The sequence below is a fragment of the Paramisgurnus dabryanus genome, chromosome 3 (genome assembly GCF_030506205.2).
Source record: "Paramisgurnus dabryanus chromosome 3, PD_genome_1.1, whole genome shotgun sequence".
NCBI classification, from domain to species: Eukaryota; Metazoa; Chordata; class Actinopteri; order Cypriniformes; family Cobitidae; genus Paramisgurnus; species Paramisgurnus dabryanus.
Window position 1 is genome coordinate 3,480,549 of NC_133339.1, and position 21,330 is coordinate 3,501,878.

Consider the following 21,330-nt stretch of genomic DNA (forward strand, 5'->3'; position numbering starts at 1 on the left):
TTTAATCTCAGAATTCTGACTTTAATCTCAGAATTCTGACTTTAATCTCAGAATTCTGACTTTAATCTCAGAATTCTGACTTTAATCTCAGAATTCTGACTTTAAACTCAGAATTCTGACTTTAAACTCAGAATTCTGACTTTAATCTCAGAATTTGAATTCTGACTTTTTTCTCAGAATTCTGACTTTAATCTCAGAATTCTGAGAAAAAAGTCAGAATTCAAATTCTGAGATTAAAGTCAGAATTCTGAGTTTAAAGTCAGAATTCTGAGTTTAAAGTCAGAATTCTGAGATTAAAGTCAGAATTCTGAGATTAAAGTCAGAATTCTGAGATTAAAGTCAGAATTCTGAGATTAAAGTCAGAATTCTGAGATTAAAGTCAGAATTCTGAGAATAAAGTCAGAATTCAAAAAAAAATTTCACCAGTGGCCCTAATCCTCTTCCGTACATTTCATTATATATAATGTTGGGTAATTTATTTTACTGCCAAGCATTGTACCTAAAATAAAATAAAAATTTCGGCGCTCCATAAAAATCAGAAACATCTCTGCTGTGATATGAAATCTGAATCTTAACACTGTGGATTGTGTAAGAGTTTGTTCTTGTTGTCGTCTTCTCAGTGTTTTGTATAGGTGTATGTGACAGATCATGTGACACTTCAGAGTCACTGTGTTACCTGTCAGTACAGATCCTACAGTATCTGATGTGAGTTCAGGTTTTGGTTTTGATCCTGCAAGATAATAAAATACATTCAGATCCTGAAGAAACTTCTCTTTGAGTCTTTATTACATTCATTACTGACCTTTAACAGAGAGAGTCACATGATCACTGTACTGTGAGGATGAGGGACGTCCATCTCTCTCTCTCCTCTACACCAGAACTCATCCTGATCTGATGGTGACCTGATGCTCAAGATGTTTTCCTCAAAAACTAAAGTCCCAGTTGTGTCTTCATACCACTGATATCTCCAGTAACTTTACTGAAAAATCAATCAAAATGAATCACCTTTAGTTCGTTTGAAGTCAATGTTTGAAATGGAGTATGTATTAAACAAAGCAAAAAACTTGGAGATGTTGTTACTGCAGAAGTAAAATAACAATACATCAATTATAAATTTAAATCAAATGTCTATTGATTGTACAGGAAGCTGATCTCAAGACTGATGTGCACATTTCAGCCACTAATTCAGTCCTGTCTGCGTGTATCCTCTTTCTATCTTTACCATTTACATGAGGATGTGGCGGCAGTATGATGGTACTTGCACATCTGTATTATAGGAATAAATTAAAAGGTTATTGTTTGGCCAGATTGCTGTCTGGATGTTTTCTGTATCGCCCATCATCACTGCATGAATGCTGCTGTCATTTGCACTGATTTCAGAACAGCCATCAGTATGAATGGTACATTACGGATGCAACTGGAAAATTGTGCTTTATTCCTTTTGAAAATCACCCAGGAAATTGTTTTGGTAAAATTAGTTCCCAAACTAATCGGTGCTTTAGTCATTTCTTTGTCTGAAATTTATTTTTTTTATCATTTGTGACCCTGGACCACAAAACCATAAGTCATAAGTAACAAGGGTACAGTATATACACTGTATAGGTCCAAATATAGATTTTTCTTTAATGCCAAAAATCATTAGGATATTACATAAAGATCATGTTTTGTAAATATATCAAAACTTAATTTTTTTGTGAATGGATGCAGTTGCTTAACTTTAAGGGCGATTTTCTCAATATTTAGATTTTTTATACTGTATACTAACAAACCATACATCAATAGAAAGCCTATTTATTCAGCTTTCAGATAATGTATAAATCTCAATTTAGAAAAAAATGACCTTTGGATGTTCAAGGTTCTTTATGAAACCATACAGTCAGACATAAAATATAAAAAAAAAAATTAGGGGAAAGCATTTCTAAATGCATTGTGTTATCACGAGGGCAGGTTGGGCTGAGGGATGCTGTCAACACCACACCATCACAGCTGACATTACAGCATCACGGGGCGGAGATTCAGAGGATTTTGTGAAGTATTTATCGATCTGTTTGAGCTTTGGCCAACACACGGCTGTCCTTCCCTAGAGAACAACTTTAATCTCTCGAAATGTGCTGATATAAACCAGGTTAGGGACTGAACTCTTAAAGGTAAGTACTCTTTATGTGTTTTTAATCTTTGTTTACTGGATAACTAAAAGTAAATGTTATTGGGATCACTATAGATGAGCTATTTGCAGAACGCTGATTGTCAAAATGCAGCTTTTGGCCATATTATCTATCTATCTATCTATCTATCTATCTATCTATCTATCTATCTATCTATCTATCTATCTATCTATCTATCTATCTATCTATCTATCTATCTATCTATCTATCTATTTCTACTTTTGAACAATATTATAGAAATGCATTAGCTATGCTCGGTGTGTTCTTGCTTTTATGTAATTTCTAAATTTATATCTAAAACCTTTTGCCCAAATTCTCTTAAATTTTGTGGCATTGATTTCAATATTTACATTTAAAAAGTCCAATTGCATCTGATAGTCTGATATAACTGATTTAGCTGGCAGTCACAGAATAGCAGACAACATTGTATTGATCTTTTCAGATCAAAAGAGGAAACCAAATAGTATGTGTAACATATTTCCATTTTCCTATACAGTTTTTATTTTATTTTATGTTAAACAAACAAAAAGTTTGTTATATTTTAAAATGTTATTTAAGGCTGAATGGCTATGAATAATCTGTTTACTGTAAGCGCAGTGTACTGTAATGTGCAGTGCTTTGAAAAAAACAATTTTGTGATGTCAAGCTGTCAAGTGTTACATCACTCGTCATATTCATGTCATTCAAAAGAAAATGGCTCCACCCACACATAAAATATCTTGATAGTTAAACCTTTTAAACCCTTAAAAGTCAAAAATAAAAATTAACATTTTACAGCCAACAGATTTTCATGCCGATATACATTAAGTTTGTGATTTGAGATTCTTGTTTTGTAATATATTTATTTTTGTCCATTTGTGATTCCCACAGCCCTGCTTTGAAGATAAGATCCGATGATTTGGTGAAAGATGATAAGATCAAATTAGCCTTCACGTGACTTGCCCTTACTCTGGAAACGTATTTTTGTTTGCTTGTTGGTCCACGTAAGAGTTCAAAAGTGTTTCTCCAACGCGTCCTCCAAAAACTCAGACTGTTTTCCAAAGCAGACGAGGTTCAGCCAGCTCATGCCGAAGTTATGGGAAGCGTGAGAGCGCACCGCTACAGCATAGTTTCATCAGAAGAAGGCGGTATGAAGCTGTCGCCCATCGCCATCCAAAATGGCTTCGGCAATGGAAACGCAGGCGGGAAAGTGCCCACGCAGAATCAAACGCAAAGCCGCTTTGTAAACAAAGACGGCCGCTGCAACGTACAGTTCATCAACATGAGCGAGAAAGGTCAGCGGTACCTGGCTGACATCTTTACGACGTGTGTTGACATTCGCTGGCGTTGGATGATGGTCATCTTCTGCCTCTCTTTCGTGCTGTCCTGGCTTCTTTTCGGAGTCATATTTTGGCTAGTCGCACTTTGGTCGGGCGATTCGGAAAATCAAGAGCAGATATGCATTTCAAACGTAGACAGTTTTACGGCCGCATTCCTGTTTTCTGTGGAGACGCAAACGACTATTGGTTACGGTTATCGCTACGTGACGGAGGAGTGTCCCTTTGCTGTCTTCGTGGTGGTCTTCCAGAGCATTTTTGGATGCATCATTGATGCTTTCATCATTGGTGCGGTCATGGCCAAGATGGCCAAGCCCAAAAAAAGAAATGAAACCCTCGTGTTTAGTTATTACGCCACAATAGCCATGAGAGACGGCAAACTGTGTCTGATGTGGAGAGTCGGGAACCTACGAAAGAGTCACCTGGTGGAGGCTCACGTTCGAGCCCAGCTTCTCAAATCTCGCACCACTGCTGAGGGAGAGTTTATCCCACTGGATCAAATAGACATTGATGTTGGGTTTGACACTGGTATTGACCGGATATTTTTAGTGTCCCCTATTACCATTGTCCATGAGATCGACGAGGACAGTCCATTTTATGATATGAGCAAACAGGAACTGGAAAATTCTGAGCTGGAAATAGTTGTGATTTTGGAGGGCATGGTGGAGGCCACCGCCATGACCACTCAATGTCGCAGCTCATATGTGACGAGCGAAATCCTGTGGGGCCATCGGTTCGAGACGGTCCTTTTTGAAGAGAAAAACCTTTACAAGGTGGACTACTCGAGGTTTGAGAACACCTACGAGGTTCCCAGCACTCCACAGTGCAGTGCCAGAGACTTGGCCGAAAAGAAGCTCATGAGGTCCAGTTCAAACTCTTTCTGTTATGAGAATGAAGTAGCCTTCATGGATAAAGAGGATACGGAGGATGATGACGATGAAGACGAGAAACAGAGTGGGATTGCAAGGGACAGTGTGGCCATGAAGGGATCCAATGTTGATGTGGCCACAGTTTCTAGTCAGGATACATTACCTCTACAGCTCATACCTTTTATACAGCAACCTGAAATGTGACAGGCAGATTTCAAAGATAAGTGAATGAAAGGATGATTTATATATATAATAATGATGACGATGATAATGAAGAGTTTGGTCTACATCATGCATGAAATTGAAAATGCTGGGACAAGGCTTTAGACCAAAACATTGTCGTTGGTTTTGAGGAGAACCCTAATGATAGTGTAGCTGCACGTAAAGGTTGGGTTACAAAAAACTTCTCTGATACTATAAAACGGGAGTAACATACATTTTATATACTATAATATCTGTTCCAACTCCTAGGTTGCTGTCTGCTGGATACTTTGGCAGGTGTATATTCTAAGACAGCATTCTTATTACAATGGCCCCTATAAACTGAGCAATTCGGATTAGTTAAAGGGGACCTATCATAAAAATCGGACTTTTCCATGTTTAAGTGCTATAATTGGGTCCCCAGTGCTTCTATTGACCTAGACAATGTGAAAAGAGCAATACAGTAACTTAGTTTTGGTAAAGCATGTGAAAAAATAGGTAATTGAAATTTGGCTCCCCTTGTGATGTCAGAAAAGGATAATACCGCCCCTTAATCTGCACCCACGGCACTGCCATTAAGTGCAGAGATCAGCTCATTTGCATGTTAAAGGACACACCCAAAACTGGCACATTTTTACTCACAGCTACAAAGTGTCAATTTTACCATGCTTTAATAAATTATCTATACTGCATTTTGAGCTAAAACTTCTCATATGTATTCTGGGGACCCCAAATATTTATTTTACATTTTAAAAAAAGTCTTTGTGAAATGTTAAAATTTGTTTTTTGGAGGCTGTTATGACAATGAGATTGAACTGCAAATATTTTGTGTTATCTTATATCAACTATTAAATTAAATTAAATTAAATTAAATTAAATTAAATTAAATTAAATTAAATTAAATTAAATTAAATTAAATTAAATTAAATTAAATTAAATTAAATTAAATTAAATTAAAGTATTTAAAAAACAATAAGGATGTATTTGTTAACATTAGTTAATAGAATAGCTATGAATTAATAATGTACAACACAGTTTTTCAGCTTTTATTTAATTTCGTTAATGTTATTAATGTCTTCACAATTGTTCATGTCGCATTAACTCATTTACAACTTTAAATTGAAAATATAAATTTTTCAAATACTGAAATTTACACGAACTAAGATGAATAAATGCTGTAGAAGTATTTTTCATTGTTTAGTTTATTGTATGTAAGCTAATGCATTAACTAATGTTACCAAAACCAACCTTATTAGAAGAAAGTGTTACCTAAAACTCTGTAAGTACTTAATATAAACATAAATATTACCATAACCTCCATATTTTTCATACACTTTAAAAAATGCTGTGTTTTTATCCCATGTTGGTTCAAAAAAGGCCGGACCCAACCCATTGGGTTATTCTATGGGTTGTTCTAACGCATCATTGAGCCAAATATAAACATTTCCTGGGTCAATTGATCCCAGGGGTTTGAGTTTGTCCTGTTCTGATTTATCATTGGCTTAAAAAATAACCCAGCATTGTTTAAAGAGTGTGTGGTTGTTGATTAAAGCAAAGAAGTTTTTTCAATAATGGCATTAATTCATTTATATATTGTGAAAAACTGTTGACATACTGTTTAAAGAAACTTAGTTCTAAATCTGTTTATGAGCTGGTCTCCTTTGAACTGGTCGAACAGCTGTGACACCTTTAGGGCACTTCATGGTGAAGATTTACTGAAAATCATTATGAGACTAGTTACTACTAGTTAGAGGAACTGCAAAAATGAATCTAAAATGTTTAACTATGTAAATCTCTAGCAGTTTGTTTGCGTTTTGTTACATTATGCAATGAAATTTGTGTATTATAAAGTGTGGATATTCAGGCCACATACATTTACACATATACATATAACTAGCTTGATTATTGTGTGTTATGATATCAGAATTGGAGATTGGACCTACATCTCTGCTAGATATGTTGTTTTGTAGCAAACAGAATGCTCATCTATTCATGTAATGCACTTTTTATACAAGCCCCAGAAAATATAATTATCTCAGGGTTAGAATCAAATCTGACATTCATAAAACAAGTCAAAGATGGTGATCTATACATCATAACTACTCTTTGAATATGTTGAAGGGTTAGCTTACTCTAAAAATGAAAATTTTGTCAATATTGTCTCATTCTTGTGTTGTTCAAACCCTCAAACTTTCTTCTGTTTTATTGATCTTTTAGTACTGTTAAAGTGTTGTATACTGTTTATAATGGGAGTGGATTGTAGGGACAGAGAGGGTTTGAATGACACAAAGCTGAGTAAATCATTATTTTTGGGGGGGTGAACTAACCCTTTAAGAATGGCATAACAGACAGTGTGTGTATTTTTATGAGCTTAATTTGCTGCTATTAAAAGAATATATAAGAAAATACAAAAGAATGGATAAGATTTATATATTTGATAGTAAAGGTATTTTGTTTAATTGTATCATATGTGTTACAATGCAGGCAAGAAAGTCTTTAATGGTGGCCGGTTTTTAAAACTAAAAACAGTAGAGCACAATTATTTTCTTGGTTTCTTTAATAGAAGTCTGTAAGTTATTGTCAATAATCTTTATTTTTTTGAAACACAAAACAGTATTCTGTAATGTTTGTGCAAAAGCAGCCTGTTCAAGACCTCTATAAAAGGTTAAACGTGTAATGACAGAATTTGTTTTTGTATAAAGTGTTTTGTTTATTTTAATTTCCAATAAAATGGAACTTTATGGAAATAATCAGTCACTAATCTTAATAAAAATATTACATGCAGTGTAAGAAATCATTATGCATTTAAATACATACACAAAAAAAATGTTGGGTTGTTTTTAACCCAGGGCTGGGTAACTGTAGGACACAGGGGCGTCGCACCCGTGGGGGATGTGGGTGTTTTAACACCCACACTTTTCCCGTTGAGAGGGTTCAACACCCACACTTTTTATGCAGTTTTGCAAGAACGTCTTATTAAAGTCGCTCCTCCGTTTCTCTGGCCGCTCTCTGTCTGCTGCGCTGCGCTGCATTCTCTCCCCCTCCCCTCTCAAACATGACGCCGGCTTTGAGTGTTACCGGCTGATGATTGGCTGTTCTGTCTTAAGTCCCGCCTCTCTTGGTGGGTTAGATTGATCGGTCAGCTCGCGCTGAGGAGGCGGGAACTTATGTATTTACATCTCCCTTCTTCAGGTAGGCTACTTTGAATGAGTGTTTAAAAAACTTTATTAAACACTTTAATCAACTCTATGCTTTTGAGGTTTTTGAATAAGCTTGATATGTGCTTGGGACTAATGCTAATTGGGTTATTGTTCAGCAGCTGGCTAAATTCGGTCATGTGTAGACAATGTGGCATGCAATGTATAACCTGTGATGAAGAAGGCAGGGAATTGACGGGGATGAGGGACAAATTGCAATCGATCTGATATTTTGAGCATTGTTTGTTGATTAGCTGAATACTTTGTTAATACTACCTGTTGTGTATGATTGTACTTGTTAAGGAGAAAAAAATGAGAAATGATGACATAGTTCTTCAACAGGTAACTTATGCAAACAATGAAAGAAAAGTGTAGGCTATATTATTTTAATGTAAAACTGTAAATTGTTACATCATTTAGACCACCAGAGAAAAAGCTTTTCAGGGCACAAGTAGCAAAATTTAGCAGTCACAGTCCTGTCAGACCCATGTCACTATCGAGCTTACCATTATCTTTTTGTCACGCAGTATCAATAAGATACAGAAAAGAAAGAGGCAGGAGAAGATGGACACCTTTTTCAAGAGAAATCCTGTAAGTGAAGTTGAAAGCTGGTCGTTGATAAATGTTGACATTAAACAACAGTAGCCTATTACCATTATATATTTTTGCATTAATTTAATATATTACTTTTCAAGTTTCAATAAGGTTTGCTAGTACCACAGCCTTATTCCTTTATCACCTTGTTTAGGAGATGAGGTTGCTGGAGGCATCAGTTTAAAGAGAGAGAGAGACACAGAAAGTTTCACAGGTGTGCAATGAAAAATGAATGTTACAGTTTGTGAAAGAGGTCTATGAAGGAAGAGAGGGTGTGTTTGTGTCATGGGTGGTGCTTAATTCCATCCCAGGTGCGTGTTTCTGGTGCGTTTATATCAAATTTTAAATTATATATATCCATCCCCCACACTTTTAAAAAGCTTGCTACGCCCCTGGTAGGACAGAACACATTTCTGGGTTAAAAGGACCCAAATAATGGGTTGTTTAACCCAACTGCTGAGTTGTTTCAATATGGTTGATTAACAATAACCTAGCAGTTGGGTAAAAACAACCCATTATTTGGGTCATTTTAACCCAGAAATGTGTTCTGTCCAATAGTTACCCAGCCCTGGGTTAAAAACAACCCAACATTTTTTAGAGTTAAAACAAAATGTATCTGTAAAGCTGTCCATCTGTTACAAAAAAAGAGATTTTTGTATTTTTGCTTTAAAGATGAGTTTATAACAATTGAAATTTAATTACATGGCAAATTATGTAATCCTAATAGCATTACAGAATAACATCATGTACTGTGAGTTTGCCTGTTGACATGGAGCCACTGACAGATAAGACATTCATTAATTTTGGACTAACTGGTTAATTGTCATTATGATTATCCATACGGTTGACTGGCTTGACTAATTTGAATCCCTGGACCCAGTTTGTGTGAAACAGGAGATCGATGGTAGACTAGAGGCAATGAAAGGATTTGATTTCGCTCTGCTGAATCTCTAATTTCTCCCTAAGGGATTTTTCCACATTATTCAGAGTTCAAATTAATCCTTAAAAATGCAGCCAGTTAAGAAAAATTGGTTATGGTTTTTTCATTGTTCACACCGACAAAACCTTTTAAGGTAACATATGTGACCCTGGACCTAAGTAGCATGGGTACATTTGCAGGAAAAGCAAAAAAAGTTGGGTCAAAATAATAGATTTTTTATGCCAAAAATCATTACGCTGTAAAGCCTGACAAGTTCAGAGTACTTAAAGGTGCAGTGTGTAATTTTTAGAAGGATCTCTTGACAGAAATGCAAAATAATATACAAAACTATATTATCAGTGGTGTATAAAGACCTTTCATAATGAACCGTTATGTGTTTATTACCTTAGAATGAGACGTCTTTATCTACATATACCGAGGGTCCCCTTACATGGAAGTCGCCATTTTGTGCCACCATGTTTCTACAGAAACCCTTAATGGACAAACTTTTTTTTAACTAAGTTGTCTCCGATGACATGTTTGTCCGGTGGCGGCTACCTTAGCTTCTCTATGTGATTAAAAAACGAGGGGTAAGCAGAGGACTGAGCCATTGGTTGCAATTCAGCAGCACCTCACCACTAGATGCCGCTAAAATGTACACACTGCACCTTTAAACATTTTGTGGACATACCTCAAAACCTCAATTTAATAAATTCATACTTAAACGTTTAAATTTCATTCGATTAAATATTTAAGTAAAAAAAAGTAAAACAAAATTATTTGACCTTTATGACTGGTTTTGTGGTCTATGCGGTCACAAATAGGCATTTTCAGTTTTGTAGTGTATGTAAAAAATGTTTATCAAACACGGTTTTTAACACTGTAAATTTGTATAGAATAGAATCATCATGCAAAATGACTTTTTATATCAGAAACCAGTTAATTTATGCATTTGTCAAATCAGACTGCTTGACTTGAAAGCTATCTGTGCAGAAATAATGACAATGGTCACAGACACAGACTGATAGAAAAGTCACCCTCACCTTTAAAACAATATTTCAAAGCCTTCATAATCCAAATACAAGAGTTAAGATGAAGCAGCTGTTGCATTTGGTGTGATTAAAGGTGCAGATTGAGTTCAGATATAGATTTAATCTATGATCACATTTCTGATGAATGAAATCTGTTTGTGAGAATCAGATTATCCCTCTTCCATGCCCTACAGGGCAAATAATGACACACATTTTTACGGCTTTAATGGAAGACAAAAACAATGAACAATGGTTACATAATGTTTGGAATAATGACCTCTATACGGTTCTTCTACCATATTGCTTTCTTTTTTTCTTTCTTTCTTTCTTTTTTCTTTTTCTTCTTAACTGTCAGTTGATCCAAAGTGCTGTACAATGCAGACAATAAAAACATAACTCAAATCATATTTTTAACAGTACAGTAGGGAGGGCACAGCTCTAACAGACATTAAATCACTATATCTGACGTATGCAATATGTACACTGCCCACAGTAAGCCTATAATAGCCAGATTTGCTTGAATTTGCACTTGAGTTGAGTATTGAATGTATCAAAAAAACCAAATCAATGGCACATGATAGTACCCTTTAGGTCCTCATTTGAATTTGGTACCCAAATGTACCTTGTAGATACTAATACATACTGTACCTCTGAGGTACTATTATGAACTCTTTAGGGACAAAGGTGAACGTTTTGAAATGGTAAAGCCCCAGTGACAGCTGGGGAACATATTTACATTTTTTTATGACAGTGCAATGTTATTTGGTCCAACAAAACGTAAATTGAATCGCCTGTAAAAACACCAGGGCTTGGTGAATTATTTGCAATGCATACACAATCAGAAAAATTGTCCAAAAAAGTCCCAAGCTGTCACTGGGGCAGTATCTATTAAAAAGGTATGTATAAATTTGGTACCAGTATGTACCTTTGATGTACTAATTTGCACTTTTGTTACCAATATACACCTGTGAGGTCATTTGAAATGTTGAGGTGCAAATGTGTACTTTTTGAAAGGGTACCACCCCAGAGGAGACATATAGGGACCATTTTTTGACCATTTGACCAATATATATTATAATAAATATATATATATATATGTATTATAAATAGACTCAGTAATCTTTGAATTCAGGATTTTATTTAAATGTTACAATTATTGCAGTACAGCATATAAATAAACCATTACATTGAAAACAAAGATAATGTGTGTAAATGCATCAATTATATAGTACAGCTGAAAGTAATCTCACTGTGTGTAAGAGCAAATAAAAAATTAAACAATAGTGAATTCAATTATATCATGCAACATTTAAGATTCACCCAAATTTAAGGACATTAAAGAACTGAAGAAAAAAATCAACAATAAAACCTGATGCTGAGTCAAATTTCGATTTGCAATCTTAAAATTATGGCACCTTCATTTGTAAGTACTGAAAAGCATACTTATTTTTTTGCTACTATGAGGCTGTGGTAGAGGGGTTTGACGATAATATGCAAGTAAAGCGAGCTGTCTATGAGGTACTCGGATGTCCTGCGCTGCAGGTCAGCATCTAACAGAAAGTCGCCCACCTCCTCTGTGCTCTGGTGAAAGTTGTAGACGTGACGTACAACAACCTTCCCCTGCTTCCGGGTTGATACGATAACAGTTTTTTGAAAGGTAACACCGGCAAAGTCTGGACTCGAGGTGGCAGGTGTGATGATGATGCGTGGACGCCCACCATCTGTACGAGTGGGCTGCATGGAGCCGTGCTCAGGGTACGAGGATCTCACGCTAAGTGGAAGCCATCGGGGGGAGAACAGGGCGTTCCACGTCACACGCTTGTTGGCGTCGTGGCCGCTAGGTCCAAGCTGAGTCGGAAAACTAAAACTACGGTCGTCTCTTGTAGGGTTGTTGATCACCCACGGTGAACCCCAGGCGGGTGACAGGTAGTTGCGTGGCGTGAAGAGGCTGCAGTTGACGTCGAAGTACTTTGCCAGTTGTACGGGTGAGGATGCGTGGAACTGGAAGGCGAGGAAGAGCAGATCCCGAACCGATTCGTAATATTTCCCCATCAGCGATGACTTCTTCTGCAGGTGGAACAAATGCTGGGGTGAGATCATGGCATAGCGTATCGCCTTCAGTGCGTTCTCAGCTGTTGTGGTTGAACGCTGGTTCTGGTTGATCCAAGTTTCCAGAGCTTCGTACAGCTCCAGTTCGCTCTGCAGAACCAGGTCCGAACGCTGCAGCAAATTGAGCAACAGTTCCTCGCCGACAGAACTCCATTCGGCGCTGTGAAGAACCGATGAAAGATTCCAGGACAGATATTGCAGACAGCTGTTTTGCAGAGCAACATCTCCGATCTGCATTGCATATTGATACCAACCAACCACATGACCTGTCGGGGAATCACTTGACAGATGGTGGGTCATGTATTGGGTGAGGCCTTGTTGCAGGTCCCATACGTGATACTTGCTGGCAAGCTTGTGCAAAGCGATGGCCTGGTTCAGACGCACAGTGATGTCCCCACAGTATAAATACCTGTACAAAGAAACATTAACTATAAATAACCAATATTATAGTTTCTCTGCACACTGTAAAAAAAATGTAGCATGAAGTTAAAACAATTTGGTTTTGCAAGTTAATATACCCTACTATTTTAAAAAGACACTCCACTTTTTTTGAAAATATACTAATTTTTCCCTAGAACTCCCCTAAAGTTCTAGAGTAAAAACATTAGATTTTTACTATTTTGGAATCCATTCAGCTGATCCCCGGGTTGGGCGCTAGCACTTTTAGCATTGCTTAGCACAATCCATTGAATCTGATAAGACCATTAGCATCGCGCTAAAAAATAACCAAAGAGTTTGGATATTTTTCCCATTTAAAACTTGACTCTTCTGTAGTCACTGTACTAAGACCGACAGAAAATTAAAAGTTGTGATTTTCTAGGCAGATATGGTTAGGAACTAAACTCTCATTCTGGCGTAATAATCAAGGACTTTGCTGCTGTAACATGGCTGCAGAGGGCGTAGTGATATTACGTAGTGCCTTAAAATAGTCCCCTGCCATCGAAAGTTACTAAGGGGACTCTTTTCAGCTGCTGCATGTCATTGCGCCTCCTGCAGCCATGTTACAGCAGCAAAGTCCTTGATTAAAACACCAGAATGAGAGTATAGTTCCTAACCATATCTGCCTAGAAAATCACAACTTTTAATTTTCAAACGGTCTTAGTACACAATGTAACTAAAGATAAGTCAAGTTTTAAATCCAAACTCTTTGGTTATTTTTTAGCACTATGCTAAATGGTCTAATCAGATTCAATGGATTACGCTAAGCTATGCTAAAAGTGCTAGCGCCAAACCCGGATATCAGCTGAATGGATTCCAAAAAAGTAAAAATCGAATGTTTAACTCTAGGGGAGCTGGAAAATGAGCATTTTTTTTAAAAAAGGGTCCCTTTAAGTTTTGACTTGTGATAAGGTGAAATAACTTATAAAAACATTTAAAATTGTATAACTAAATTTGTTATGTTTTCTTTTTGGGCCATTTTTGCCAGACAGTATTTGAGGAGACGACAGGAAGGTATAGGGTGAAGAAAGGGGTATTGGATCGGCAAAGGACCGTTCGGGATTCGAACTCGGGTTGCCGGAAGTGTGTATTCACCATATGTCGGAGCACTGTCCACAACACCATCGGCTCCAACTTAATTTGTTAAGTTAAAGTAACATAAAAATATATGTTGATTTGACATTATTTTTGTACAGTGTGGGTCTCTAACAAGGTTGCCAAGTCTACTTTTTGGCCATTTTGACATGGGCTGTTTTTCATGTATGCGGGTTGAAGCGACCCCAATAATGTGATAATTAGCCCCAAGAATGGGAATTTTAGCAGATAAAACTAAACAAATTTTATTCCCAGAACGCAATTTTTGATCGATGAGTATGAAGACAACTTGTATCGCTCACCTTATGAACTTATCAAATACAGCTGCACACTCTGCTGTCTCTCTGAGCACCAGTACGCTTGAGTTACGAGTCTGAAGCAGCTCATCGAACACATCACTCTGGAGACTCAACACCAGCGTGTGGACCTGGATGACTTTAACTTCATCCGTGTTCAGGGTTTGAACATGCAAGGTCACGTCGCTGCCATTCCCGTGGTTCAGCAGGGCCTCCATGCGCTGCACCAGCGCCATTGAATGGTTGATGGTTGCAGCACTGATCTCCAAAGTGGCCTCATGCTTTAATGCAGCTGAAGGACAGAAATGCAAAATACAGTAATGCAATATACAATATAAAAAATGAAGATGTATAAATATATCTCATTTTACAAAAATATTGTCACAATCAGAGGCGTCATGCCCATTCAAACTGAGGGGGCAGTTGCCCCCTTGGTTTTTTGAGGCTCAAAATCAAAGAAGCGCCCATTAATCTGTTATTTGTCTTTTAATCTGTTTACTATGCACAATATTATTAATTCTGTGCAACATCCTTGTCACTTTTCGGAGATTTTCGCCGTTTTTATAGTGTTTTGATCGTGTTACATTACTTCTGGCGGCAGGCGCTGCATACAGCGTAGTTGCTGACGTCATCAACGTCAGAGCGCGCTCACAAGCTCTTTTTGCTGTTGCTGCTGCATTTTGCTATCCGAGGAATTAAAACGTGCAAGACACGCTCACAACATTTCCAAACCCCAGTACGGTAATGTGCAGTAAAATGTGACCGTCTCAACGTTATATTAGTAGAGATTTCTAGATTCATCTTCTTGGTACAACGCCAAAGTTCGCCAGAGTTCACGGGGGCGCGGAATCACACATGCTCACATATGAGGTAAAGTTGAATGCAAAAATCCGTTCCTCTAATAATTTTTATCTGAACATTTTTTGAATCATTATTGAACATTAAACTCAATCACGTGGCTATAGCTTATGTCATTTTCGTTGTTTATAAACTTTATGGATTTAAAATTACATTAATTGTATAGGATTGTGCAGTTGTTGTGCAAAATGCATTGACACAATTAAACAAGTCATTAAACAAAACGTTAATAAAAAAACATGCCGTTCCAGATGTAAATATGATGCCAATATGTCATTATTCCGATTGAATAGTATTTGATATGAAATTTAGTCAACACTTTTATTTCGGAGGTTTTTGTCATGAAGGCAGGAAGGCTCAAAATAGTGCCACGGAAAAGACTGAAAGCTCTATAATATTGATTGAACGAATTGCTTCGAAAATTGATTCAGTTTTTCAAAGCAGTTCCAAACAACCCACACGCTGGCGACCCCTGCTGGTGAAAAGAGTGTAAAAGCAGAATAATAGCAAGATTTTTATTAAAATATGTTTCAAAAATATTTAACTTAATTAAGACATAGTTAAAAGTGTATTATGTGTTTTTAGTTTTATTTGGGGCAAACAAATCATTAAAACTAACTACCCTTTTAATTATGCACATTTTTGTCATTAAATCTGTTTATAAACAAAAAGTAGACAAAATGGTAGTGTTATTAGTCAGTTCGGATAAATGTTTTATGAACTTGTGACCTTTTATGAAGCCTCGTTTGCTAAAATCACGTGACTTGGGCCAGTTTGAAACACGCTCCGAACCACTGATTCAAAACAAAAGATTCATAAATGTTTTGAAGCCTGGAAAAAAAACGACCATCACTATGTATGCACACATTTTTGTAAGCTGTGCACACTGTGCCCCCTTAAAAAAAATTGGTGCATGACGCCCCTGGTCACAATGTTATTCAAAAACCTTTTGTGTCTAAATGGTTCTATAAAAAACCTATGGCATCGCTGTGAGAACCTTGTAAGCACCTTTATTTTAAAGAGTGTCCATCACAAGTGCACACTTCAGGGTTCCCACACTTTAGTTAACTTCAAATTCAAGGACCTTTCAAGGACTTTCCAGGTCCAATACTCTCAAATTCAAGGACTACATGTGGGGACACATTTCAAGAGAGAGCAAGGTTACATCGTGTTACCTTTTAAGATACATTGTTACAGTTCACTTCTGAGGGAACTTGCGCTGAGTCACTGCGGTGACACTTTTGGGACGCCTCCAGAGGTAAGTGCAACTTAATGTGTATATCAAATTCAATCAATTATGAGGCTTAACGACAAAGACAGGGTGACGCGAGAGCCAGGAAGTATATCGCTATCTGAAATTGCCAAAAACAGCATTACAGGGACACAAGAAATATGGCAAGGGAGACGCAGCGTCTCGTTCCCTTCTCAAGGAACAACAGTTACATACGTAACCCGAGACGTTTTCATGTGTCAAACACAACTATGCAAAAAAGCATTTTGGTATGAATTAACATTTGCATACAGAAGATATAAGCATTTAAAGCGAACCACTTAGCACGTGCGCTTAAAAAGTCTAGAATTTGTATTATATTATCCTACACTACACAGGGAATAATATTTAATTTTTTCTCCAAAAACTTCTTGCATAAAATAGATTCAAGCACCTGTATCTATGTATGTATATTTTCAAAAACGTTGAAATTTTTCCCCCAGATTCATAAACTTTCAAGGATTTCAATGAACCGTGGGAACCCTGACACTTAGTGATGCAGAAATAATTTTACACATTCAAATAAAAAATTGGACTTAAACAGTAGTATTAGAAGAGCTTCAAGGGAAAGTTGAAAATTTTGTCATCATTTACTCCCCCTCATGTTGTTCTACACCTGTATGAGTTTCTTCAGTCTGTTAAACACAAAAGATCTTGACAACCACATAGCTTACGATCAAAAGCGTCATCATGCCAATCATGCCCAACTGGATTTCTGAGCCAAATGGATTTTCTATGCAACATCGAAATCAATGAAGCATCTTCAAATCTGTTGTTTTATAGGGGAAAAATATGAGCAGTTCTTCACTTCACTATGATTTTTTGTTGTTTTAATCACACGCTTTATTCTGAACGCAATAAATTATTAATGAACATAAAAAATCAGACACAACAGAACACAACTGGTGCCATCATTGTGCATGCTCACGGACACGTTGCTCCTGGTGCTGCATTTTGTTATCTGATAAATTAAAAAAACGCCATCACAAATTCTCGCAACACTTTCAAAATGCATCAGTTACCACAATGTTTACCCTACATGTGTTCAAAATGATGGTTCATAATGTTTTTATCTAGATTCACCCCCAGAGGTATGGAAGGTATTTTTGGACTTTTTTAAATTAATTAATTAAATTATAAAATAATTAATTAAATTATAAAATAACAAATAAAATCGCAAAATATGTCCCAATTTTGAAAATGAAATACTAAAATAAAAATTAAAACATCATATTAAATTATTTCATTTTCATTTTTAACGTGATGAAGCATCATTCCAGCCAAATTAAAAAATAAAATTAAATTGATGATTTGACATTTCATTTTCAAAATAATCTTGAGTCAAGACTGACAATATTAAAATAAAAGGCAAGCTTGAAAAGGAATCTGTAAATACATTTTTAAAAGGGTTTTTATTCATGCCCAAGAAATAATAGGGACAAAATTAAAATGTAAAGTTCAGTTTTAATTTTATGTTCTCTTTAAACTATTTGTTTTCGTTTTCTTTTTCGTTTTCATATTCAACCTGTATGCAAATTCAATGTTAATTAATGGGTTGGGTTTACTTGCTCAAAAAAGGGGATTGGCTGAAGCAGCGTTGCCAACTCAGCGACTGTGTTGCTAAAATAGCGACTTTATTGCTACATTTAGCGACTTTTAGGCCCATTTAGACAAATTTAGCGAATGTTTGGATTAATCTTAGCTTCAAATCTGTACAGATAGGCTACTGTGTCGCTTGTACTGGCCCACGAGTGCCGGGTGTCGCTGTCCCGGCGAAATGTGTGTCTGGTGTTTCTGTGCATGGAGCTGGGCAGTGAGCAACATTTAGACTGTAGGAGCTGACGCGTGGATGAGATTCAGGTACATTGCTTACATTTCAAAGGAGGAACAAACAATAAAAAGTGACTGGACCGCTGTTATGTATGTGCGTATTTTCACACATCTGATGTAGCAATAAAGTCTCTATTTTAGCAACACAGTCGCTAGGTCGCAATGCCAATCCCCTTTTTTGAGCAAGTAAACCCCACCCATTGATTAACATTGAATTTGCATACAAGTTAAAAATGAAAATGAAAAAGAAAATGAAAACAAATAATTTAAAGAGAACATAAAATTAAAACTGAACTTTACATTTTATTCCTTTTCAAGCTTGCCTTTTTATTTTAATATTGTCAGTCTTGACTCAAGATTATATTGAAAATGAAATGTCAAATCATAAATTTTATTTAATTTTTCAATTTGGCCAGAATGATGCTTTATTACGTTAAAAATGAAAATGAAATAATTTAATATAATGTTTTAATTTTTATTTTAGCATTTAATTTTCAAATTTGGAACATATTTTGCGATTTTATTTTTTATTTTATAATTTAATTTATTATTTTATAATTTAATTAATTAATTTAAAAAAGTCAAAAAATACCTTCCATACAGAGGGGGCACAGAATAACATGTGGTCAAATATGATGCCAAAAATGTGTTCCTCTAATAACTGTATATACATATGTTGGCTATTTTTTATGAAGTTGCATTAAATTGAAGTTGAATTAAATTGAAATATGAAAATAAACAAACAATTACAGCATTACATTGAGCATTACACTTCTTTTGCATCAAAGGTTTCTTTTTATTCCCTGTTTTTGCAGTGTTGATCATTAAAACCAATCACAGACATTACCGATGAGCGTATAATGTAACTTTTTAAATGAGTTGTTGATGTTAAAGTTATGTGTAAAATATCAATTAAATTAACTCTTTAACTCTTTTTACATTTTTGCCTGTGTAGTCAATGAGAATATAAAGTTTTTAATGTATTCTACTAATGGAGTTTAATAATAAAGATTAGACTATGAAGTGTGCCCCCTTAAGCAAACTGGTGCATGACGCCCCTGCTCATTGTACCCATTAACACCATACTTTTGCTTTTCCTACCATGAAATTTAATAGGTACTGTCAACTGTGCGCTTACTATCATTTATCAAACAGGTTCCCACAGGTCCTTGAAAGTTTGGGAATCTGGGGGGGGATTCAAGGCCCTGGGAAGTTTTTGAAAATATACGTAGGCCTACATAGATACAGGTCATTGAAAGAGCTTGAATCTATTTTATGCCAAAAGTCTTCTGAAAAAAATCCATTTTATTCCCTGTGTAGTGTAGGATAATATTATAAAAATTCTAGACTTTTTAATCACACATGATAAACTGTTTGCTTTAAATGCTTATATCTTCTGTATGTGAATGTTCATTTATACCAAAATGCTTTTTTGCATAGTTGTGTTTGACACATGAATTCATCTCTGGTAACGTATGTAACTGTTGTTCCCTGAGAAGGGAACGAGACGCTGCGTCTTCCTTGCCATACTTCCTGCGTCCCTGTAACGCTATTTTTGGAGATATTTCAGATAGCGATATACTTCCTTGCTCCCGCTCCTCGTCTTTGTCGTTAAGCCTCACTAATGGTTGAATTTGATATACACATTCAGACGCACTTACCCCTGAAGCGTCCCCAAAGTGTCACCGCAGTGACGCAGCGCGAGTTCCCTCAAAAGGGAACTGTAAAATGTATCTTAAAAGGTAACACGATGTAACCTTGCTCTCACAAAAAGCGTCTCCACATTTAGTCCTTGAATTTGAGGGTATTGGACCTGGAAAGTCCTTGAAAGGTTCTTGAACTTGAAGTTAACTAAGGTGTGGGAAGCCTGCTCAAAATATTTTCAGAATAAATAATCTCATACAGAACAACATGAGTGTGAGTAAATGATGACAAGAGTTTTCATTTTTGGGTGAACTTTCACTTTAAATACTCATAGTTCATATTTTCTTAGAGTTGCATATAATTATTTTTAAGGATTTTCTTTTTGTGAACAAACTAAATCTTTCATTAAAGAAAATAAGTCACTATACAATAATAAACATTAAAGCAATTGTGTGTCAGCTCCCAGAGCCACTTTCAATATAAAGAGTCTTAGTTTAGGCTGCATTCTGTGATACAAAGGAAGAAAAAGCGAACTGAATACGAAATCAATTTGGATGAGGGGTAGAAGAAAGACCTTGTAGTGAAAGCCACTGCCGCTCTTCAAGTCACGTGACACATCATGTTTAGTCATTTGATAGCTACAGATTGCCAAATCAAAATTAAATGGCTTATTAGTAGCTTTTTAGGTCACAGAGTAGGTTAAACTTTTGCATTTAAATTCTATTTATGATCTTTTGATTCTGCAACAGAAAAATATTCCTATAATTATATAAAAGTATCTTATATAAGAAACACTAAAGCATCTATCGTCACCAAAAAAACAAAAGGAAAAACAGCTGCATCAATTGAGCATCAACATGTGAGAATGCAGCATACTGCATAACATAAAGATGCAATGCAGGTGTCAAAGATGCCTACACACCACTCCAGGAACTATTACAGTAACAAAACCCAAATATCTATGATCTTACCTCCATCCCCTGACCCAGTGAGAAAATGCACCGCAACACAAAGGTTCGCCAGATAGATGATGCTCTTTCCAAAGAAGTTCACCATGTTTCGTCCTGTATCGACGTCTTTTTCTAGTCAATCTGCACAGTGATGCCCAGTTTTCCTGTCCCACACTCTTTATGTAGGACGCCGAGCATCTCTCTGCCTCATTGATTGGTGGAATCCGGCTGGGCCGTTGCTATGACGACCACTTTGATGGTGAGTTTCTTCTCTTTCAATGTTACATGATATTGATTTGGGTTTGGAGCGAAGTGGGATGCTGCCTACACATCGCCTCTTTTCTTACTGTATTTTTATAAACATTATTGCGTGTCGTTGCAATATGCTGGCTTAAGCTAATATGCCAGTTTTAAAGGAGTCTGAAGCTCATAATTTAATAAATTCATACAAAGGCATTCAGACAAATATATTTAAACTTTAAAGGTAGTTCACCCAAAAAAAAAAATGAAAAATTAGTCATCATTTATTCATGTTGTTCCAAACCTGT

The 21,330-nt window shown here is 36.2% G+C and overlaps 2 protein-coding genes across 3 annotated transcripts; one reads left to right on the forward strand and one right to left on the reverse strand.

The window, feature by feature from the left end:
• The first annotated feature begins 3,240 nt into the window (after positions 1–3,240).
• On the forward strand, positions 3,241–11,935 carry kcnj2b (potassium inwardly rectifying channel subfamily J member 2b). 2 transcript variants are annotated; one of them, XM_065277996.2, is made up of 2 exons: positions 3,241–4,334; positions 11,890–11,935. In XM_065277996.2, the coding sequence occupies exons 1-2, from the start codon at positions 3,241–3,243 to the stop codon at positions 11,933–11,935; spliced, it is 1,140 nt and encodes a 379-aa protein (XP_065134068.2). The 2 variants fall into 2 exon arrangements, with proteins under 2 accessions (XP_065134068.2, XP_065134067.2); XM_065277995.2 differs by lacking the exon at positions 11,890–11,935 and having other exon boundaries at positions 3,241–4,554.
• Positions 11,381–20,969, reverse strand: btbd17b (BTB (POZ) domain containing 17b). The gene is made up of 3 exons (XM_065253000.2): positions 20,804–20,969; positions 14,237–14,522; positions 11,381–12,810 (listed from the first exon to the last, which is right to left on the reverse strand). The coding sequence occupies exons 1-3, from the start codon at positions 20,886–20,888 to the stop codon at positions 11,736–11,738; spliced, it is 1,446 nt and encodes a 481-aa protein (XP_065109072.1). The 5' UTR covers positions 20,889–20,969; the 3' UTR covers positions 11,381–11,735.
• Positions 20,970–21,330: the final 361 nt, after the last annotated feature.

Bases quoted from the DNA above. Each gene is read 5' to 3' on its own strand.
- kcnj2b (XM_065277995.2), top strand. From the start codon at position 3,241: ATGGGAAGCGTGAGAGCGCACCGCTACAGCATAGTTTCATCAGAAGAA.
- btbd17b (XM_065253000.2), bottom strand. From the start codon at position 20,888: ATGGTGAACTTCTTTGGAAAGAGCATCATCTATCTGGCGAACCTTTGT. The intron at 14,523-20,803 runs GTAAGATCATAG...TCTGTCCTTCAG, and splicing joins CACTGGGTCAGGGGATGGAG to CTGCATTAAAGCATGAGGCC. The intron at 12,811-14,236 runs GTGAGCGATACA...TTCTTTGTACAG, and splicing joins GTATTTGATAAGTTCATAAG to GTATTTATACTGTGGGGACA.